General features: G+C 43.6%; 1 protein-coding gene across 6 annotated transcripts in view; it reads left to right on the top strand.

Annotated features, from left to right (window-relative positions):
* Nucleotides 1-24,128, top strand: part of FNIP1 (folliculin interacting protein 1) — a 118,077-nt gene that overhangs the window by 75,473 nt on the left and 18,476 nt on the right. For 4 of the 6 annotated variants that reach the window (XM_007053561.4, XM_037906915.2, XM_043521421.1 and 1 more), the window contains 7 exons: nt 480-626; nt 4,451-4,620; nt 9,097-10,531; nt 10,942-11,110; nt 13,205-13,402; nt 13,912-14,027; nt 15,086-18,505. In XM_007053561.4, coding sequence (XP_007053623.3) covers nt 480-626; nt 4,451-4,620; nt 9,097-10,531; nt 10,942-11,110; nt 13,205-13,402; nt 13,912-14,027; nt 15,086-15,164 — 2,314 coding nt within the window. In that variant the 3' untranslated portion in view covers nt 15,165-18,505. Of the gene's footprint in view, nt 1-479; nt 627-4,450; nt 4,621-9,096; nt 10,532-10,941; nt 11,111-13,204; nt 13,403-13,911; nt 14,028-15,085; nt 18,506-24,128 lie in introns of those variants that run through there. The other 2 variants (XR_006283458.1, XM_043521422.1) reach the window with 2 other exon arrangements.

Here is a 24,128-nt window from a genome sequence, read left to right as displayed (position 1 = left end):
GGATTTGGTGGAGATATTTGTCGATTCTAAACTAAGCAGCGAATGAAAATACTTCATAAATTATGCGCACACAAAATTGCCATATTCACCAAATAAGTCAGACTTGGGAAGGATTTATGTGGCTTGAATGTCATATATTAAAAAGCAGGAAATGTATTAAAACAAACAAAAAAAGGAATGCTAAACCAATAATTTGTCTGGAATCCTTCATTTCCTTTGCATTCTAAATAGGGAACCTGTTGAATCTTGACAATGTGCATTATTGTGTTTGAGATCAGTTTGAGAAGGATTTTCTAGTGTTTTAATTTGCAACAGTGGAAATGTGAATTTGGTGTATTTGGTGAAAGGTTCTTTGTTTCTGTTGAGTTTGGCTAATAGTTGATAACAAAAATTTTACATTTGACATAAATAGCCACTGGAACTAAATATTATAATAAATTCTTTACCCATATGTCCTTTCCTTCTTAAATTTCTTTTAGAACAACTATTTGCAATCTCTATACCATGCCACGTATTGGCGAACCTGTCTGGCTTACCATGATGTCAGGGATCCCAGAAAAGAACCAGCTGTGCCATCGCTTCATGAAGGAGTTCACTTTCTTAATGGAAAATGCCTCAAAAAATCAGTAAGTTGTCTAGTTTAGGGTTTGTTTGTTTTTTTTTCGTGCTGTCAGTGTTTAACATAGACAAAGGCTGATGAAATAGCTAGCAGCAGCTAAGGGTATTTCTATGCTGCAAAGGAAGACTCGCAGGGCTTGTGCTGTGGGGCTAAAAACAGCAGTGTAGACGCTAGGAATCCAACCCGAGCCTGAATGTCTACACTGCTATTTTTAGCCCAGTATCAGGAGTCCCTCGAGCCCGAGTCAGTTGACCTGGGCTCTGAGACGCACAGTTGCGGGGTTTTGTTTTTACATTGTTGATGTACCCTGAAAGTCCACAAACATTCTAGTCTGCAAGACAAGAGGAAGACACAAAAAGTCTCTTCTTATATGACTCTTTCCCCACAATCTCATCAAATCCCAACTCAAGAATAAGCCTTCAAAAGATGGCTATAGAAAACCAGAGATGGGACCATGTGTGTATGAGGGGAGGAGGGAAAACATCCCCTATGAAATGCATTAATCTACCTTTCAAAACCAGTGAATAGGAGAGCTGTAATGAACAAGGTCAGAAATTCATTAAGAGCCACTCAGGTGGCAGAGTCTGATCACAAATTGTTAGTAGCCTGGCTTCCACAAAAAGCCAGGGCCTCATGAAGAATTAATGAGGACTTGTGCTACATTAGAACCCACCACGGGTCCCGAAAGGATAAAGCGTTAAGCGGGTGCTAAGAATTCAGAATAAAAAAGTTCTTGGTTAACTCAACTGTGGAATCTTATAGAGTCACTTTTTCGTCTTCTCTTCTCTTCATCCTCTTCCTCCAAGGCATAAATATGGGAGATTAAAAAGTGTGGCTTCACTGAAATCCTAAAGCAAGCACAAATATGTGAAGTCTGAGAGAGAATAGAACTGCAAAGCAGCTCTTAACTCAAAGAAATGGACAGGAGAAGATCCAGCAGCTGGTCAGTGTAGCTCAGGCATCCGCAAAGGAAAATGTGACTCTGCTGTTCCTCAGAGCCTTTTACTTTTGCCTCTGAGTGGTAATTTCGCAATCCTTATCCCCCTGACAGGAAGGTCACAATTACCGTGCAGCATCATCCACCTCCTGTAAGTAAGGGATCTCTTGCAGCAGTATGAGTGCCAGCAGACGTCAGTGGAATGTGAAAAGCCCTGATGATTTGTAGAGGGAGTTTAAAATGTTTTTCCCAAAATAAGTTCCAACCAGGATGGAAGCATTTGGCCAAGATTAAACTCCTCAGCCCACAGTCATTCTGAACTGTACACTCTAAGATATTTTCTAGTGTGGTTTGGTTTGGTTTTTGTTTTAAATAGGGCGGGATGGTGTTGTCCTTTAAATGCTTCAGTGAGGGTATTAGCAGCAATGAAGTCTGTGAGACTGATTCTCCAGTATGTCACACCAGTTTTACATTGATGTAACTCCATTATTTTCAATAGAAATGCTCCTAATACACATTGGTGTGGAAGGAGAATCAAACCCAACACCTGTAGGTTTCTAGTTTATTTCCAAAGCTCCATTCATTTATTCCACCTTACTCTCTCCAGCCAGCAATCAAGAGTGAGAAGACTAAAGCCTTTGGGTTTTTAAGATCTACAAAACTGTATTTAAATAGACTCTGTTCTGCTCAGGCCCAGAGGGATCTGGAGGTGGGGGGGTATTTTTGGCAGGGGCACCTGAAATTGTAGTCAGGCCAACCATCACCACCTGTTGGTCTGAAGAGGAATCTTGGAATGCCAGGTCCTTGGTCACCCCCCTGCAAATATCTGTAGGAGAAGTGGAGTTATTAACCCTTTCTCCAGCTCACTGGCCTCCTGCAGCTCCTTTGGTTAGCATTGCTGTGGGAAAGAATGTGTGGAAAAACAATATCCAAACAAAAATGCCACTGAAACTCAGAAGCCCTATGAGGTGCTGCTTCTCCTTTAAGATTTGCCAACAGTTGACTGCCTAACAGCTGACTGCAGGAAAATGATAACACTTTGTAGGTCAGAACCTCCCCAGATCCATCTTATTTGTGTCTTCCATGTACGCTTTCTCTCTCCCCCAACAAGTGAGACTTTTTAAATGTAAAATGTCCACTCAGTGTTCAGTTCTCAACTTACAGTTCTCAAATTACTGTCAGTGCAGTTCAGCAGCAGGAATCTGTGCAGAATACTCCCTTCAGAAAATAATTCAAACAATAGTAATTTACCTTTTCATAATGCTTTAATAGAACAAAGGGGTCTGCTCTGTTGAACTCAGTTTAACCTTACTGAGCCACCGGGAATAGGGATAGAATCTGTAACCCACTAACACTTTAAATTTCCCATCTGATTGGATTAGCTATAGATGCATGATTGTTGTTTGTTTGGAGTGCCATAAGCATACAAAGCACTTCCAACACTTGCAAGATACAAGGTCTCTCTCTGTCCTGAATGACTCAGTTTACCTTTAATATCTTTGCAAAACAAAGGCATATAAAAACACAATTTGGTTGAAATACAAATGGACAAAAACAAAGAAAATGCTTGGAAGAAGAGAAGCATGTAATTTTGTCTTCCCATATTTAGACACAACAAGGTGTCACCTTGATGACTTTTAAAATCCTTTAATGTAGTGTTTCTGTATAAATGCAAATTTAAAATTTGGTTATCGTATGAAGTATGTTGCTTTGTAGGTTTTTCTGTCATGCCTTGATGGAGTGAAAGTAGCATATGACTGATGATAAATTCAAATCTGCTATAGTAAAAGTCCTATTTCAGATGAAGAATGGTTTGATCTCATCTTTCAAAGGGATTATTTAAAGTCTTCCCAGTGATTGTTACCCAATTTATATTTGAATGTGAAGCTGGTATCTGTGCAGTGTCAATAACCATGTTATATCATTACATTAAATCTACTAGTTCTGTTTTTCAAAAAGCTTTTTCACCCAACTTTTTAACTTGGCAAATGAAAACTGTTTTTGCCTGTTAGAGATGCACCTTTCCTGGCTGATAGTCACAGAGCTATGTGTTGATGCCACAGAACTTGGAGCATTTTTTGAAAGCAAGTGACTGTCTCATTTTTAAATTGCATAACTGTTATGCACAATGTCTATCTGTTTTCAGGGTTTGATAGTAACTATAAAGGATCCTTCTTCCTGAGATGTTCTTTTTCATAGATTCACAGATTTTAAGACCAAAATGGATAATTTCTTTAGATCATATTCTCATCTGACTTCCTGTATAACACAAGTCATAGAATTTCATCCCATTTACTCCTGTAATAAAGCCCAATAACTTGTGTTTTGAGAAGATATCATACTTAAGAACTACTGGACAGTGAAAGAGTTGCTAAAGTGGAATGTCAACGTAATTAAAACCCACCCTTTACCTTTAGATGCAAATTCTATAATATGTTTACTGTTTTCTAATAATAAACTGTACTTACAATTAGTTCTGTTGGCAGTATGGTACTCTGTGTACTATTAGTAAATATATTCACCAGATCTTTTGGTTTCACAGAGATTTTTAGTACAATCTATGGCTACAATAAACAGCTTGCTATGCATGGAATCATTGGTGAATAGAAGTCTCATAATATGGCTAAACTGAGGAATTAAAATGCCCATAATATGGAAATGTTCTACAGTTTTAATTTTATATTCCTTCCAAGAAATGCCTCTCACCTTGGGCAGTACATTTTCTTTTCCAGCCTGATGCATAAAGAAATCCAAGCAGACCGAGTGGTCTTTACTGTCTCTGTGTTCTTATTAGGAAGCTAGCATTCCTGCGTCTTTTAGATTATAGAATTGCTGTTGCTTTAGTTCTATGAATGCCTCATTGGAAAAAGTGACACTGAGTGTTTCATTTTCAGATTTTTACCAGCCCTTCTGACTGCAATTCTGACTAACCACCTGGCCTGGGTCCCGACAGTCATGCCAAATGGACAGCCACCTATAAAAATCTTCCTGGAAAAGCATTCCTCCCAGAGTGTGGACATGTTGGCCAAGACTCATCCATACAACCCACTGTGGGCACAACTAGGTATGTCTTAAACCTCACCAAACTATCTGTTAAAACACCACATAAATGTGTATCAGTGCAGTGACTTCTGCTAACCAATCCCATTGATCATTTACAAGTAAAAACCTGTGCCCTCAGACCAAGATACAGCTCTACAGATCAAGCTTACAGAGAGATACTGCATTTACTATGTAATTACTTTAAGCACTACCATTAATAAAGCCGTAGCAGAAAAGTACAAAGTCCCTTTTATGTTAAGCAGGGCAGGTCTTACAGTGTCTTGATGGTGATGGGGGATTTTGGTCTCCTTGTGGATCCCTTTAGGGAAACTGCATTTTCTAGCTGCTCGGTTGCTATCCTTGACAAGTCAAGTTGGGGGTGGGGCGGTAGAAAACAGGAAAATTACTTAAAAACTTAATAAAAATTAATTTGAATAAGAAACAGCTGTGTCATCAATTAAAGAGACCATGAATGGTAAGGTGCAGTGAATGATTAATGCACAAAACCCATAGGTAATGCTCGGGCTAAGGACCCATTCCAAAGCCCATTAAAACCAATGGAAAGCCTTCAATGGATCAGACCCTGTGTGTGGTTATTCATGTCACCGTCTCATGGCTGGCCAACAGAGAGGAAGATGTAAGATTCCTACAATTCGGTCATATTGCCCCTTCCGGCAGAAGGTCCCCTGGAAGTGGGTTGGTCAGGGGAAAGGAAGACTTAGGTTCCCCTCACAGAATTTCTCCCACTTCGGTATAGGCAGGGGTGGCCTGCAAGAGGCTCACATACCAGAACTCCAGGAATCTGCTGGAAGCCAGAGCCGTTATTAGGGAGGTGCTGTGCTCCCTGTGAGTCTTCTCCACCTCCTAGCACCCCTAAAACAGCCAGGCCCCCCACTCGCCTGCACAAACAAAACAACCAGAGCAGCTCTGATAACCATGGGGCTGGGTAGAACTCCTCCCCCATTCAAAATATTGCAGAGCACCGGGTGGGAGGGAAGAGAAGGCGGAGGGGTAGAGCTGCAGCTGGGTAGTGTTTCTCCCCAGCACTGTCACATTGAGCACTGATGGATGGCACAGATTTACTGTTCCCTCGGCTCTCTCCCCCGTAGGTGGGAGTGGGGTTTGCTCCAGTCTCCTGGGGATGTGGCTCTTTACAGTAGTATCAGGAGCAATCTGATCCCCTCCAGCAGGTGCAGCTGACCCAGCTTCTGCATCTCTCTGCACCCACTGCCTTGGGTGGACTGCCTGAGCAGGCGGTGGGGCTACTACAGGTGAAAAGAAAGAGAAAAAGAGGATCGATCTGGGGCCCCTTTTGCCTCCAGAATGGCCATAAAGATGAAATAAACCATCCCTGGCCATGTACTCTCCTTGATCCTCACTTTCATAACCGGCGACAGCCGTGAGCAGAGCTGCACTGTAAACACGCTTGAATGAATTTAGTGCTCATTAAAGGTGCTGGATAGAGAGCCCTGGAGACCAAAGTCCTTTGTATCCCCAGAACAGGTAGAGCACAGGCTGTGACAGCACAAGTTTCCCCCTGCTGCCCTGCCAGTGACCCCAAACCCTGATCTGGAGGAGTCTCCTGCAGAAGTAAAAGTTCAGCTCCGTTTCCATGATCATTGAATTCTTGGCTTCTCTGCTGAGCTTGCCCGTTGGCTTTTGAGTCGTAAACACCTGCTCAGTAAGAACTGAAGGGAGAGTGTGAGACCCAGCTAGTCATCATCCACAGACCACTGAAGTGATAACAGAGGATAAATTTCAGTGGCTGTAAATCTGGGCCAGGCTTGGCATAGAGGTGAAAGGTTCCATTGCCTTTGGACTGTAATGGTGAGACTGACGTCGTAAGCCCTATCCGGTGTGTAGTTTCACGGTTGCTCTTAAGGCTGTTGCCCATGGAAGGGTCCCTCTAAAACTAATTACCCCTTGAGAAGAAAACGTACGTCTTTCCCCCTGAACTCATCCCATTGGGCCTAAATAGGGCAGCTCATATGTTCCTCTGATCAGTGCATCATCTTCCGTATGAGTCAAACAGCACTATTACAATCCTCTGTATTCAACAGAGATACACGTGGCAGAATTTGTAATTCTTTGTAATGTTGGCAACTAATATCAATTTTTATTTTTAAGCACGTTTTTAACAATTCATAGTTGTGGGAAATTAAGGGGAGTAGTATTAGGGTTCGGATTAGGGCAGCGCTGACAGTGCGGTGGCAGGGGGTTCCCAGAACTGATATCTGGGCTGCAGGGGGCTCCCTGTGCAACAGAGGGGCACAAGGTGCGAGGAAAGCAGTCCTAGTCCAGGAGAGCACAGATCCTTGACCAGGGCCCCGAGGAGTAGCTCCTGGCTGTGGGAGAGGCCACCCTATGGCTAGGGGCTCCTGCCTAGGGGTGGCCTCTGTGCTCCTGAATGTGAAAGTGCGGGGCCATGACAGCAGGGCCAATGACACTAGATGAGGGGCAGGCAAACTTTTTGGCCTGAGGGCCACATCGGGTTTTCAAAATGTATATTTCGGGCCAGTTAGGGGAGGCTGTGTCTCCCCAAACAGCCAGGAGGCAGGGGCTGGGCCACACCTATCTGACCCCCCTCCCCCTTGCTTCTCACCCCCTGACAGCTCCCCCGGGACTCCTACCCCGTCCCCTGATGCCGCCCTCCCCCCCACCCCGGGGACTCCTACACTATCCACCACCCATGTTCCCTAACCACCCCCGGACCCCTCTCCCCTGACTGCCCCCTGCCACCCCATCCAACCCCCCCTCTCATTCGTGACTGCCCCCTCCACCCCCAGGACCCCTGCCACATCCAACCTCCCCTTCTCCCTGTCCCCTGCCGCCCCATCGAACCTCCCCCCTTCCTGACTCCCTCCCCAGGACCCCTGCCCCCATTCAACCCCCCTGCCCTCTGACCTCCCCAACCCCTATCCACAGCCCTGCTCCCTGCCCACCACCCCCAACTCCTCTGCCCTCTATCCAACCCCCCCGCCCCCTTACTGCACTGCCTGGAGCACCGGTGGCTGGTGGCGCTACAGCCATGCCGCCCAGAGCACTGGGTCAGGCCAAGGCTCTGCAACTGCGCTGCCCAGCCACCCAGAGCATTGCGCCGGTGGCATGGCGCACTGAGGCTGCGGGGGAGGGGGCTAGCCTCCCGGACCAGGAGCTCAGGGGCTGGGCAGGAGGGTCCCACGGGCCAGATGTGGCCCACGGGCCATAGTTTGCCCACTTCTGCACTAGACCCTTGTGGGCGCTAGATGTGGGCGAGGCTGGGCTTGCCAACTGTTGGTGGTGGTTTTTTTGGTCAATTTCTGTCTTGTGAAATTGTCTAATGATGACTAACAATTTAAAGTCAATCCTGTGTGACAAAGTTCCTCCTCTGCCTTGGTGGGTCCTGTGCTTATTGGTAGATTTGCTCGCCTCAGAGGTTCCCGGCAGCCTTCAGTTTGGCCACTTTCATGGCTCAAATCTGCCATTCACTCAGTTAGCCTCATCACTGGCCAGCATGGGGAAAGGAAGAAGAACAATCCCCGCAGTCTCTGCTGATCCACCTAGTGGATCGGGGAACAGGTCAGAGACCTTCCCCTCTGGTGGAACCCACAGTCCAGGTCAACTCCTCCGGTGTCAAGTAGGGAGCTGGGGGGATGGAGAGATGGGGGGAACTCAGGCCCGCCCTCTACTCCGGGTTCCAGCCCAGGGCCCTGTGGATTGCAGCTGTCTACAGTGGCTCCTGTAACAGCTGAATGACAGCTACAACTCCCTGGGCTACTTCCCCATGGCCTCCTCCCAACACCTTCTTTATTCTCACCACAGGACCCTCCTCCTGATGTCTGATAATGTGTGTACTTCTCAGTCTTCCAGTAGTACGCCTTCTCACTCTCAGCTTCTTGCACCTCTTGCTCCCAGCTCCTCGCACACACACCACAAACTGAAGTGAGCTTCTTTTTAGACCTAGGTGCCCTGATTAGCCTGCCTGTCTTAATTGATTTTAGCGGCTTCGTGATTGGCTGCAGGTGTTCCAGTCAGCCTGTCTGCCTTGTTTCCAGAAAGTTCCTGATTGTTCTGGAACCTTCCCTGTTACCTTACCCAGGGAAAAGGGACCTACTTAACCTGGGGCTAATATATCTGCCTTCTGTCACTCTCCTGTAGCCATCTGGCCTGACCCTGTCACACCTGTCAAGCCTAAATACAGAGCTGCCCAAGCTGATTGAGACAACATTGACACTAGAAACTTTTGCTAGTGTAAAAATATTGGTTAGGAGTCTATGCTTTGTTTTGTTTGGCAACATTTCTATACCAGCAAAAGCAATAGTGTAGACACAATTGTACCAGCAAAAGCATTTTTTTGCCAGTATAAGCTGTATCTGCACTAGGGAGGTTTACTAGTCTAGCTTTACCCACAAATCTCATCTACTGTTGACCTGGCCTTAGAAAACTAGTATCTGTATAATAACAGCATGATTATTTTAAAGCTGCAAAATATTGATGCTTGCTTTGTTTTCTGTTGTAGGAGACTTGTATGGGGCTATTGGATCACCTGTGAGATTAGCAAAAACAGTGGTGGTTGGTAAAAGACAAGATCTAGTCCAGAGATTGCTTTATTTCCTCACTTACTTCATAAGATGCTCTGAACTACAAGAGACGCATCTTCTAGAAAATGGGGAAGATGAAGCCATAGTAATGCCTGGAACAGTTATTACTACCACACTGGAAAAAGGAGAGGTAGAGGAATCTGAATATGTGCTCATAACAATCCACAGGAACAGAAGCAATTTGCTATCTAGAGAGTCTGAAGAAATGAGAACTCCTAACTGTAGCTGTAAATATTGTAAGTGTCCGCTTCTTGGGCAAAATACAGAGGGTGTTTCACATCAAGAGAGAGAATACGCCCAAAATGCCTCTAAGGTGGATCTGGAGACTTCTTCAGATGAGAGCAGGACAATTTCTGTTGCTGACTGCCAAGAAAATGCTGCTGACATTACGCAGTGCAAGGATAAATTGACATCTTGTCTGGACACAAAATTGGAAACAGTAATCTGCACAGGGTCAGCTTCAGTGGACAAATGTGCAATGGCAGAGTCGGGATTAGAGCCAACAGCAGGAACGTGGAGGACTGAGGAATCACTGGAATCTGGTAACCAGGCCATCAGAGTAACAAGATCAACAGGTATAGCAGTGGAAAAGAAGCCTCCGGATAAGCTCTTGTCTGATGCGTTTCCTTGTAGTACCGCTGAGGCTCAGACAAAGGTGACTTTCCTGATTGGAGATTCCATGTCTCCTGATTCAGATATTGAACTCCGAAGTCAAGCAGTTGTGGAACAAATTGCTAGGCATCACAACCAAGCAGCAATGGAGGAAGGAGTGAGTGCTGCTCAGAACTGTGAAGCAAAACAAACTGTTGAGGACCAAAATAGAGACTGTGGGACAGCTGAACCGTTCCCTCAAGTTGCCAGCGCGCATCAGAATTGGAATCCGAATCCTTACAATGCAGAGAGCATGAGTCTGTTTGATGAGTATTTTACGGATGACGGTTCAATTGAAACCAGGACTATTGATGATATTCCAATGCAAGCAACTATAGAGGTTCTAGATCACAGCAGCAGTTTAGAACTTTCTAAAAAATTAGGTACAACGAACAGCAAACTACCCAGTGAATTTTGTAAGTTTATGGAATCTGATCGCCAGGAGACATGCAAAAAATGCTTTGCTGAGCAGGACCAAAGAGACACAATCTCTATTTGTGTCCCCCATGGGGATAAAGAGAATTCAGAGAAAAAAGTTGCCCCCGGATCTGACTGGGACATTCCAAGAAATGAGAGCTCAGATAGTGCTCTCGGTGACAGTGAAAGTGAAGATACAGGTCATGATCTAACCAGACAAAACAGTAATTACTACGTAGGAGAGCATGAAGATTGGACAGAAGAAGATGAGATCCCTTTTCCTGGGTAAGTATTTTCAACTGTAACCGACACCATGGCAAATATAATCTCTCTCCTCGTTCCTCCACACACATGCCTTGAGGTCCTGCCGCCTGTTTTTGCATCCTTGGTTGGAAAGATTCTCTTGGGCTCGGTGGTTGTAAAATGAATTTAAAGAGCATGGTGATCTGGATGTTAACAGTATTAATTATGCATGGCAACCCTGGCTTGTATCTTGTTCCTCTATAGTATTTTATGCACAGGGCTGAATACTTTAAGCTGTCTTTGAACTGAAGTTCCTTTTTAAAATGTGGTTGCACAGCTGATCACGTTTAGAGGCGAGATGATTGGAACTGAAATGTCACACTTGCTCAAGCTGAAATGAGTCGAAATCAGTGCTAGTTATAGTACATGTCCATGATATACCTTTCTTGCAGGTCAAAATTAGTTGAAGTGAACTCTATCCAGCCCAGTATTGCCAATTTTGGAAGGTCCTTGCTAGGTGGCTACTGTTCATCTTACGTACCTGACTTTGTTTTGCAAGGAGTAGGAAATGATGAAAAACTGAGACACTGTTTGGTGTCGGATTTGTCGCATGCGGTGCAGGTAATTAAACTATATCCAATGAAATGTATATTTCACAATAAAGAGAGGCAAATATTTCTGAACTGGCAAACCTGCTGGAACTGGAAATATTTATTCTCACAGCTCCATTCTAGTTTCCACACGCCCATTTCACTAGTTTCTCAATGCTCTCGTCTATCAGTTGTTACTCCTGAGTAACATGGTTATAGTTATCTGCATGTTTGCACTGTAAGGTCCTGTTGAAGCCAGTGAAGAAGGATCATGCCCTAGGAGAAAAGAGACATCCATGTTAAACCTTAGAGAAATCATGAAGTCTCTCTTCTTTTAGGCGCAGCAACCCCGTTGATAGATAGCGTTATGAGATATGGGGTCCGAACTGCCATACAGACTTCCCCATTTATGTCTCCCCAACAAACTGCTGATGTCCTGAGTGTCTGCAAAGCAGAACTTACAGTGGTGAAATTAACATTGTCCTCAGAAATACTGGGATCTCCTAGTACTGTTATTTCTTTTTCATAGAAGATAATGACCCAACGGTGCTGGCTTTGTGGGGAAAAGAGAGACAAACACCCCACCCCGAGCCGCGTGGGGAGCAGGGCTCTCTGCACTCTGATCTCCCTTTCTCTTCCTATTCTTTCCTATAGAATGGGGACTCTAGGGCACTGTTTCTTCCCTAACAGAGTCCTATCCGCATAATCCAGTATCTGTACTGGGACAGGTTGGAGGGAGGAATGGATGGGTGGAAGTGCATCATTCCCTACCCCCTCTGGCTCTGTGGAAATTAAAGGAAAAGACATTACAGACAAGGGTTGCCATTTGCCATTGAAGGGCATGATCTTTCTTCCCTATAAGCCAATAGCTTGCTTCAGTGGGAGCAGGATCAGTCCCTAGCAAAGATAAAAGAACACTTTTTTCTGTGAGCAGTAAACAGGCCCTCTGGCACGATCCCTTCTGCCACAAAGCCCCAGTAATAGCACCGTTTTATGCGCAGCAGGTTTGGCTACCTGTATCTGTGGCCATTTCCCATAGGGCTATGTGCAGGGAAGGGGAAGAAAACTATCAGATGCATGTTAGCCACTGAGTTGCCCTGCACACCTGGGTGGATTTCACCCATTTATAAATAAAGCCCAGCTGAACGTTGAGAAACCAGTTCAGTATCTCAAAGTGACTACTGGAGTGAAACGAATGCTTCATTCTTATATACCACAAAATAAAGAGAGATTTTTTTTTTCCTCCCCTAACAAACTTTTTAACTGAATTGATAACATCAAGCACTGCCAGGAATATAAAATATTAGAAAAGATTTTACTCACTGGCTTTCAAATAAAATCATACTGTACCATAGCACCAATGGGTAAAGGGATGCTTTCTCAAGCAGTTAAGCCAAAAATATAATGGGAAAAGGACCAACAGAGTTCTAAATATTTCTTTTAAGAAAAATCCATTGCAGAGAAATATTTTGTCAAGGCGCTGTTTGAAGGCACTAGACGAGTGAGTGTGGACTTTGTTGTTTGCTCCCTCTGCTGGTTCTGCAGCAACAGTTAACAAACCGTATCCCCAGAGCTGTTGCTGACAGTAAGGAAAACTTGACTAGTAACAGGAGTGAAATTATTTAAAGTGTCCAAACTGAGTGAAATACAAAAAATAAATAACAGCACACATGGTGACAAGGAAATTAGATTTTGGATGCTTTCAGCTTTAATAACCTAAAGTTTAACAGTTAAAGCTAGTCAGGGGGTTGGGTTTTTTTAAAATATAATTTTAAGCTATGTCCATTTAACTTCAGCTCCATTCAAACAGGACACATGATTATTTATTGAATGTCCAAGGGGAAACTTTGTAGGCACTGAAACACATATTCATGCTCGGAAGAAGATATTCAATACAATAGAGGATAATAAAAAGAAAACTACTTTGGAAAATGTAGTATTTTTTTCCTTTTAAAACTGTGGTAGCTTTTCTGTTATAAAGATCCATTTTTAAGGGATTGCAGTGTATGTAAAAATGCCATCACTATTCAGGAAGAAATTATTTTTGGAAAAATTGAGTTGTCTTTTGTTACTCTCAGACTTAAACTATTGTCTTTGTTTTTTTGTTGTTGTTTTTTTTTTTAAGCATCCTGTTTTGGATGAACCAATTGCAGAGGCTGTTTGCATTATTGCAGACACGGATAAATGGACAGTGCAAGTGGCCAGTAGCCAAAGGCGAATGATTGATAATAAACTAGGAAAAGAGGTGTTAGTCTCTAGCCTTATCTCCAATCTGCTTCATTCCACTCTTCAGCTTTACAAGCATAATTTATCTCCAAATTTTGTAAGTATGGGTGAGATCTAAAGGGCTGAATATATTTTGAGAATATAATTTAAATTAGTGTGTTAACGAAGATGCTATAAGTTGATATTTCTCATACTTCCACATAGCCACAATTGGTCATATTGTGCATTTTCTAACTTCCAGTTTTGCCCATTTGGGATATTCAGTTGAACTTTGTTTTGTAATGAAGATAGCTGTCTTTGGTCCTGATTTGATTTGCAACCAAAATTTCCACTGAAATAGGTGAGAGTCTTGCTAGAGTAGGACCATAAGATCCATGCTTTACGTAAACAATACTTTTCAGAACAGAAATCTAAACAAAAGGTTGCGTCATTCTTGCTGTGTGTCTTCCCCTGCTATTGCCAGGTGCTTTCAAATAATTATGTACCTTGACGTGGCCCACTAAAGAAAGTAGAATTATGGGGACTGTGTTGTTCTTTGGAATTTGGCTGGTATAGGGGGCTGCAAGGTGTTTTGTTTCTGATGTGATTGTTTTCATGTGCTCCTAGTGTGTTATGCACCTGGAAGATCGGCTGCAAGAGCTGTATTTCAAAAGCAAGATGCTGTCTGAATACCTCAAGGGCCAGATGCGAGTTCATGTCAAGGAGCTGGGTGTGGTACTTGGGTATGATCACATTGTTCAATACAGTTTCCACATGTGTTTCCCCTATCACAAATCCTCTCTACATCTACTAGTAGGGTTGTCACAGCCACAGGGTCTGCGCTAGTGGATCCCTGTGCAGGATCAGGACCATTAGTTTGACATGAATTTCCCATTCTGGGGCTGTCTCCATGTCTTCCAAGATCCCTCTCCATTTCCCCCTCTCTGGACTCACCACTCCAGAGTTCATCAGAACCATTCTTTAGGTGGCCAGTCCCTGTTGAATAACACAAGGCACTTGATACCTCCAGGGTGACATTCCCCACATGGCACAGAGAACACTCTCTGTATCATGTATGCCACATAGCACCCCCTCAGTGGGAATGGGGCACAAGCAGAGAGGCCGTTTAACGGATCCTAGGAAGGTGGTCTCATCACCAGCTCTAAATACTCCATTATGCAGATGGGTATTGGTTGAAGGCTAGGATGTGGGGGGTGGGTGTGCGTGCGTAGCCACAGGCTGAAGTAGTATCTGCAAAGGGAGGAGCTGCAGCACAGTGCCATGGCTTGCCTGAGAGTGGGGAATGAATGAATTCCACTCCCCCCTTTGCTCCTAACTTGTGCTGAGTTCCCCACATAAAGCTCCTTTACTCAGGCTGCGTGCGTGCAGCGGGTAGGATGAATTCCCCCCCCCCGTGTATTCCCTTGCCAGCACGGTTAGCTCAGTGACCAAGAGAGCAGGCAGGAATGGAACCCAAGTCTCCTGCATGACAATGAAGATCTGTCAGTGAGTCACCAGGCAGATCAGGAATTAATTTTGATGTCTGTTGAAAAACAAACTAATTGTTCGCATTTTTAATCACACGTGGTGATGTTGCCTTGCCTTCAGAAATGCAGGTGTTTTAACTTTACATTGAGAATGACTTGCAGTTTAAAGCTTTATAAATAAAATATAGAACTTCTCTCCTTGAATAGTCCAACTGCAAATACCTTAGCTTGGCATGGATAATATAGCAGTTAATGCACATGTACAGCCCACCTACATTTTGGGTTAGATTTAGTGTTTCTCTTCTTCCTTTTAGGATTGAATCCAGCGACCTCCCTTTACTGGCAGCTGTAGCAAGCACTCACTCTCCATATGTTGCCCAGATACTACTTTAAAATGCTGAAGGGCATAGAGATTAACTTTTTTTTTTTTTTCTTCCTGGAAATGAAATGGAAGACAAGGAGACAGACATGAAACACACTTGTCCTGGTTCCTTTTCGCTGGAGGCAACTGAACTGAACAGCTTGCTGAGCTGACTGGGTCTCCGTCACTGACTGCATATTATACAAACAATTGGAGAGTTCTTTTATTTTTTTTCTCTCTCCCATTTGGCCATTCATAAAAAAGAATTTAAACTATAATCGTAATTGAAAAGCCTGAGTTTGAGGTTACTGAAGAAACCCCAAGATTTTAGAAAAAGCTGAAGAACTGCAAATGGTTTTGGCAATTTCTGCAAGGAGGCTAATTATGTACCGTGAAAAACAGGGAATGCAAGGAAGAACTGCTTTGTAATAATGTACAGTGCTTTTGCTGATTGTAAACTTTAACAGGAGAAGGAAGCAGCTGTCCTGAGACTGGCTTATACTTATTAGGAGTGGGTTAAGATCTCTAACTCTCAAACTGCAGTGATTTGTAACAACTGCTTTTTCACTAAATAGTCAAATTGTGGATATTTCTCAAAGGAAAAATGATTTTTTGTAAACAGCTTACTAATGACACTCAGCTAAAAATGTATTTGTAATCCGTTTTCAAGCGGCGGGGGGAGCCAACAAACAAACTGGCAAATGTGACTGTTTCCCTTTTTTGGCTTGGTGTTGTAACAGGTATTCAATGGCTATAATGTTTAAATGTTGCTTTATAGTGATACTTTTGTTTCATGACTTACAAAAAATAGAAGAAATGCAATTTTGAAACAAAACCAACAAATGTTAAAGAGAGAATGATTGAAATTTCCCGGTGGCATCCCAAAAATGCCATGACTATTACCTCTAATATTTTTACAGTCTATAATATTCTGGCAATATATTGTTTTTACAGCAGTCAGTGAGTGAGTGAAATAATGAGCTAGAAATAATTGTACCAAAGCACTGGGGGAGGAAAAAATAGACTATTAACCTTAATTGCTCAGGTAACTAATTGCTATATATTTTTTAAAAAAAAAAAGTTCTACAAATGTGGATGCGTGATTATGCCATTGCATAGAAATATCAAAATTATTTTTAGACAAAATGTCCCAATGATGCAAGTGGTTGTAATCCCTTTTCTACCGACTTGATTAGCTACCAGCAGGAAATGCTGTTTATTCCATTCTCAGCATTTCTCCTTTACTCGCTCACCATTGTTTTGCTGTCAGACATACAGTAGTTGCAAAAACCAGCGGCTGTGGAATCACTCTGCTGTAAGTGATGTGAACGTTCAGCAGGTGGGTGATTATGTATCAAAAGGCGCTACTACCTCAGTTTCACTGGACACTGCGTTCTGTGCTTCTCTGTGCTTGCTTGTCCTAGCAGCCAGTTCACATAGCTAATTACAGTTCTTGTTTTCACTGATCATTTTCAGTATACTGGAGTTCACAGCCTATCCCTAATAAAAGTGAAAGGTACTGGTTCACTCGTTCACTAAACTATCTTTACCATTCTATAATAGCTCGTTCTTTCTATAAGCCTCTTTTCAATAATGTGTAACATGCTCTCTGTTGTGGTTTGCGGATGTTTTTTTAAAAACAAAACAATCCCCCCCTCCCTATTGAACTTAAAAACAATGGGTGAAATCCCAGCCCTGCTGACATCAATAGCAAAACTCTCACTGACTTCAACAAGGCCAGGATTTCACCCAGTGTGTTTTGGTAGTAATATAAAAAAATCGTAACTTTAATCTTAGGACTCCATTCCTACAAGGGTCCATATGGACAGACTTGCACCTGCACCATTATCCTTGTAGGGTTGGAATCTAACTTGGTAAGTAAGCCAAACTTTAATATGGGCAGCGTGTCCTGAAACTCTGTCTGCATACAAAATCTAATGCTGACTGCTGCAGGGAAGACTTTCATATTTAATATAGTCTAAAGATTTAATTTGTCACTTTGCTTATTGTTTAAATGTCCTCTTTTAAGCACATGATTATATTACATCTGGGTTTTGGAATGAACACAACAAATGTTTAAGGGCCTGATTCTACAAACACACATCAGTAATGTAGGATTGCGTTCTAAAATACCAATTTTAAACTATTTTTGCTAGAATACAGTATGTAGCCAATAATTACAATTCTGAACATTGTACATAGTTTGCAGTTAATATAACCTGATCGCAGTAGTGCTACAAGACTTGGTCCTACAACGTATTGAGCACTCTGGCCCTGATCCATCAAAGCACTCAAGCACATGCTTAACTTTAAGCATGTGCTAGTCCCATTAAGCACAGATAGTCTCACTGGAGTCAATGAGACTAGCACATGCTTAAGTGCTTTGATGGATCAGCACCATGCTCAGCACCTTGTAGGATTAAGCCCCTAATGAATTATTACAAGAAAATACTCTGTTCTCTTCTGTTTACTCATCACTAAGCAAACTCTGGATGTTATTTTGAAATTGGGGTTGACTCTAAGAAACACATGGCCTCTGCCAACATGAAATTAAGTACTTGAAAGAGAAAAAATTGTCATTAAGATAAATCATTTTCAGCTTTCTTCTGCCTAACACAACTCCCTCAGACTGTTTTAATACAATCATTTGTTCAGTCAGTCCTAGACAAAGTGGCCACTCTTGCCATCACTGTGGTTATCAGGTCACCAATGCTAGCTCCCCATGTGAGACGAATATCTGAGCTTTAGTTCTAAAACGTATGGACACTTTTCCTAACCATACTGCTGTTGTAATAAATATGCAAATTCAACTTTAGCATGATGGGCAGTGTTCCTGTAACTTCTCTTTTATGGTACATGAGAAATGTGGTACATGCACCTCTTCGTTGAATAATTTTAAAAAGGGATCTTTAACAACACTGTAGTGTTGACTCTTTAAAATGTATCACACCTTTTTTGTGTATAAAAAAACTAATCTGTTTGATTTATTTCTTCAATATTCCCAACCTCTATTAATATGTCTTAATTTTTAGGCTGAAAACATTAAGTATACTAAACATATCTACTAGCAAATTTATTTTGTTACAATTGGCAAACACTGGTCTGCTCAAAACAAAATAAAAATAAAAAGAACAGGATTTTACACCTTGCATACATTTTCCCTGTTAGTTAGTTATGACAGATGTTTTAGGGCAATTTGTTTTGCTTTCTCTAAATTATTTAGATGGTGGTATGTGTAAAATGCTGGGTAAAATGTACATATTTGTTATCTCTTTTGTTTTTTGTATATATTTCCCAAGATGTGCACTTGTATTATAATAACCATTCCCAATTTTAGGGGGAAATTGTGCAATAAATACAGTATGTCAGTTTACTTCCTGGTGGGACTCTTTTGTTTGTGACTTGTGTGGGTGAAAATACAAACCATGATGACCACAGGTTTGAAACTTGGGTGCCTAATATCAGACCCCTGAAATCCCTACTTTGTCACCTAATTAAATGTTACCAGAGGTGCAGAGATCACTTAATTCCATGCCTGATTTGGATTTAGGTGTCTAATGTTATGTATGCAAGTCTGAAAATGTTGGCCTCAATATCAGTCCAAAGAGTTGTATTAAGATTTATCCCAGAAGAAAGCTGGCCCGATCATTCTTGTTGCAGTGTTGTTTGGAGCCATGTTGGTCCCAGGATATCAGAGACACAAGCTGGGCCAGGTAATATCTTTTATAGGACCAACTTCTCTGTTCAGTTTCCAGAGACTTTCACTTGATTGAGGGGTTCCACTTTTCTCGGGGTATGTCTACACTATGAAATTAGGTCGATTTTTAGAAATCAATTTTATACAGTCGATGGTGTATGTTCCCACTAAGCGCATTAAGTTGGCGGAGTGTGTCCTCAATACCGTGGCTAAGATCGACTTACGGAGCGTTGCACTGTGGGTAGCTATCCCACCGTTCCAGCAGTCTCCACTGCCCATTGGAATACTGGGTTAAGCTCCTAATGCCTGATGGGGCAAAAACATTCTTGAGGGTGGTTTTGGGTACATGTCGTCAGTCACCCCCCCCCCCCCCCCCCGGTGAAAGCAATGCAGGCAATCATTTCGCACCTTTTTTCCTGGGTTACCCATGCAGATGCCATACCACGGCAAGCATGGAGCCCGCTCAGCTCACTGCTGCTGTTGTGAGCATTATAAACACCTCGTGCATTATCCTGGAGTATGTGCAGAACCGGGCTAAGAGACGCCAGCATGAGGACGATTGTGATGAGGACATGGACACAGACGTTCCTGAAAGCACGGGCTGTAGCAATTGGGACATCATGGTGGCAGTGGGGCTGGTTGATACAGTGGAACGCCAATTCTGGGCCTGGCAAACAAGCACAGACTGGTGGGACCGCATAGTGTTGCGGGTCTGGGATGATTCCCAGTGGCTGTGAAACTTTTGCATGCGTAAGGCCACTTTCCTTGAACTTTGTGAGTTGCTTTCCCCCTCGCTGAAGCGCAGGAATACAAAGATGAGAGCTGCCCTGACAGTTGAGAAGCGAGTGGCGATAGCCCTGTGGAAGCTTGCAATGCCTGACTGCTACCGGTCAGTCAGGAATCATTTTGGAGTGAGCAAGTCTACTGTGGGGACTGCTGTGATCCAAGTAGCTAATGCAATCATTGATGTTCTGTTATCAAGGGTAGTGACTCTGGGAAATGTGCAGGTCATAGTGGATGGCTTTGCTGCAATGGGATTCCCTAACTGTGGTGGGGCGATAGACGGAACGCATATCCCTATCTTGGCACCAGACCACCTTGCCAACCAGTATGTAAACCGCAAGGGGTACTTCTCAATGGTGCTGCAAGCACTGGTGGATCACAAGGAACGTTTCACCGACATCAACGTGCGATGGCCGGGAAAGGTGCATGACGCTCACATCTTTAGGAACTCCGGGCTGTTTAAGCAGTTGCAAGAAGGGACTTACTTCCCACACCAGAAAATTACCAATGGGGATGTTGAAATGCCAATAGTTATCCTTGGGGACCCAGCCTACCCCTTGCTCCCATGTCTCATGAAGCCGTACACAGGCAGCCTGGACAGTAGTAAAGAGCAGTTCAACTATAGGCTGAGCAAGTGCAGAATGGTGACAGAATGTGCCTTTGGACGTTTAAAAGCTTGCTGGCTCTGTTTGCTGACTAGGTTAGACCTCAGCGCAACCAACGTTCCCATTGTTATTGCTACTTGCTGTGTGCTCCATAATATCTGTGAGAGCAAGGGGGAGACGTTTTAGGGGGATTGGGAGGTTGAGGCAAATCGCATGGCAGCCAATTTTGAGCAGCCAGACACCAGGGTGATTAGAAGAGCACAGCTAGGCGCACTGCGCATCAGAGAGGCTTTGAAAACCAGTTTCATGACTGGCCAGGCTACAGTGTGACAGCTGTGTGTTTTTCTCCTTGCTGCAAACCTGCCCCCTTTGTTGATTTTTGTCCCCTGTAAGCCAACCACTCTCCCCCCTTCTATTACAGCTGGCAAAGGAAATAAAGTAAACCCACGGAGTCAGCGCCTAAGGTGCCACTTTTGATGTGATCAGTGTGGGGAGTGGCCACTCCCCCTGCTCCCCCCCAGGTACACTACCCCGCCCCTAGGAACCAGAGGGACCTGCCAGATGCTTCCTGGGAGATGCCCCAGGAAAGCACCGCTAGGACTCCCCACCTCGTCCCCCGGCAGGTCCCTCTGGCTCTTAGGGGCGGGGTGGGCACCCACTACGGTGGCCCACAAGACCCTCCTGCCCAGTTCTGGGGGCAGACGGGAGGGGGGTGGATGGGACAGGGGTTCCAGGGGGGCAGGGCATCAAGGAACCCTGGGGGTTGGATGGGGCGAGGAGGGAACCGGTTGTTAAGATTTTGGAAGCTCATCACTGAGGGTAAGCCTTTTGGTACGCAGGGTTGGCTTCTTCCGCCTTCATCACATGTGGGAATGGTTTCAAGCTGCAGTGCCATCCTTTCCCATAGCAAGCAATGCCGGTTGGGTTTTACATTTAAAAGGAGGGGGCTGATTAGATTTTTAATTGCACATGCCAAGGACTGTGACACTGGTGAGGCCTCATCTGGAGTACTGTGTCCAGTTTTGGGCCCCACACTACAAGAAGGATGTGGATAAATTGGAGAGAGTCCAGCGAAGGGCAACAAAAATGATTAGGGGTCTAGAGCACATGACTTATGAGGAGAGGCTGAGGGAGCTGGGATTGTTTAGTCTGCAGAAGAGAAGAATGAGGGGGGATTTGATAGCTGCTTTCAACTACCTGAAAGGGGGTTCCAAAGAGGATGGCTCTAGACTGTTCTCAATGGTAGCAGATGACAGAACGAGGAGTAATGGTCTCAAGTTGCAGTGGGGGAGGTTTAGATTGGATATTAGGAAAAACTTTTTCACTAAGAGGGTGGTGAAACACTGGAATGCGTTACCTAGGGAGGTGGTAGAATCTCCTTCCTTAGAGGTTTTTAAGGTCAGGCTTGACAAAGCCCTGGCTGGGATGATTTGACTGGGAATTGGTCCTGCTTCGAGCAGGGGGTTGGACTAGATGACCTTCTGGGGTCCCTTCCAACCCTGATATTCTGTGATTCTATGATTCTATGTAAGGTAAGATGGTATCTATTAGCGTGGAGGGTTGTACATCTTTGGAAGGAATGAAAACAGCAACAGAACACTCCAGTGTTTTTCAAGCTGTTCGGTCAAAATAACGTTATACAAACTTTCATGACAGCAAGAAAAGAAACTGATTAACTGTTCATACTCCATTCTGAAACTCCATTTCTCCATTTCCTTCTCCTGAGCAGCATAGCCAATATCAAATGACTTAGTGTTTCATTTTGGTTAAGGCAACGTAAAAGCAATTGAGCAGAGAATCAATGGGCTTTTAATAATCACAAGTCTTGAGTTTACTGCTTGGCACACTGCTTGCACAGCGTGAGCTAGTCTTGATTCAAGATGCAGGGGCCAATCTCTGGCAAAACCGTTAATGGCAGTTTTGCCTGAGTAAGGACTGCAGGATTAGGTCTGAAGTCAGGGAGCATAATGAGGTGCTCAGATTTTAGCTAGAGCAGTATGAGTGGTAGTAGCACTCTACTACGGTGTATTAGCACATATGCTTGTGTATTATTGCCTTATATTCTACGGATTGTCAGACCTGCTCAAATGTTTATCAGGTCCCTGAACTTGTTTGGCCAGTAAAACTGCTCCTCTAGATAAATGACTAGAAAGAAGCCTGTTACACCACAGCAGATAATCATGAGTTTTTGTCTGGAGTCTGTGTGGCTCTTTGGCAAGAGATCATTATGCTAGGAGTAAATTCAGGAATGCTCTTAGTGCAGAATTTAGAAAGCACTTATGTTAACAATACCTAACATTTCGTTCATTCTTAGCTCTGCCTTTATACTTCTTTGGTTGCAACACTTGTTGTCCCGTATTTTTAAATCTATTTTTACTTCCTTTTTAATAAATTCCTACATTCTCCTGAACCCAGGAGAGTCATTAGCTAACCCCTTTTCCTCGTCAGTGGCAGGGCAGCCGTGGAAGTACAACTACTATGGTCCAATACCTTCTTTTCACCCTTGAAAGACTGTCAGTATCCCCATGCTCAAGTGGGGCCAGCAAAAGTTTTTGTGATTGTCGTTTGTGTGTCTTAGCACAAATTGACCATAAGACTACCTTTAAAAACTACAGGATGGGAGCAGCCAGCTAAGTCTGTACTCTCTGTACATAAGGAAATTTCTAACAAGTTTGTTGCTGACATACAGCTGGTATTTTCTTTCCTTTATGCAAGAGCCTCATATGTGCCAGATTGAACGTTTATTGTTGAGAAAAATTGAATAGCTTTGTAATAAAGGAAAAATCAGCATTTACCCATGAGACAGGTAGGCCTTTTTGTTTGTGTTTGTTTTAAAGGTAACACCCTCTACTTATATGTGGGTGTGCGCGCTCTTTGTTTAAACCATCAACCAGTTTTTCAGATTTGACGGGAACACTGAAGGAGTTCAGAGCCCAGGTGCATTGTTTTCTTTATGAGAGAGCAAGGTAGGGTGACCAGATGTCCCCATTTTATATGGACAATCCCTGCTATTCAGGGCTTTGTCTTATATAAGCACCTATTAGCTCCCAGCCCTTGTACTGATTTTCTCACTTGCTATCTAGTTACCTAGAGCAAAGGGTGTGAGGGAGCGGCCTGCAGGAAACTTGAAGCCTGGATCAGGCTTGCTAAATCAGGGAACCTTAAGCAGCTGCATCCTTATAAGATAGCTGAAGCAGTTCTTGAAGGGAGCTGACTCTGGAAAGTTTGTAAGGGAGTCAGCTCTGAACAGGGTAGTGACAAGCTGAACCACAGAGTGGGTCACAGCCTAGAAACTGATGCAAGGACCCGGTGAAGCAACTGTGTTGGTCACCCAGGTTCTGAGGTAAGAGCCATGCCCTCAGATAGACTTTTGAGTTCATTTTGCCTGAATCAACCCCACTCAATAATGATGGTGACTGGAGGAGCAAGCATGTGGAGTCTGTGTAAAAGAACCTGGAAGAGGGAGGATAAAGAAGGCGGCAGAGCAAAGGCACCCTGGCCACAAGGGGCTGGCTGATCTGTAGACAAGGAATGTAAACAAAACTTAAGCTTTAGGTTGGAAATTCATTGAACCACCTGTACAAATTCTGGCAGAATCAACCCAGCCCTTTATCCTTCTGAGAGAAATCTGATTTTCAGGCAGTGTATTGTGTGTGGGTTTTTCTTAAAAGAACAAATTAAAGAACTCTATTTACAGAAAAGCTACAATACAGTCAAGTATCTGTTACCTCATTGACATGCTTCTACCTTTCCCTGGAGAGGGTGGCTGATTAGCAATGTCCACCAATCATTGGGGGATTAGTGGTAAATAAAGCAAAGCATTCTCATCTCCCCAAAAATGCAAACTGAGTTCCTGCTGCTTTGAGAAACAAGAGAGTAGGACCATACTGTAGAACTTGAGACTCTGGCCT

This window comes from Chelonia mydas, chromosome 8 (genome assembly GCF_015237465.2).
Source record: "Chelonia mydas isolate rCheMyd1 chromosome 8, rCheMyd1.pri.v2, whole genome shotgun sequence".
Classification (NCBI taxonomy): Eukaryota; Metazoa; Chordata; order Testudines; family Cheloniidae; genus Chelonia; species Chelonia mydas.
Note: the sequence above shows the minus strand (reverse complement) of the source record. Positions and strands in the feature narration are given on the sequence as shown.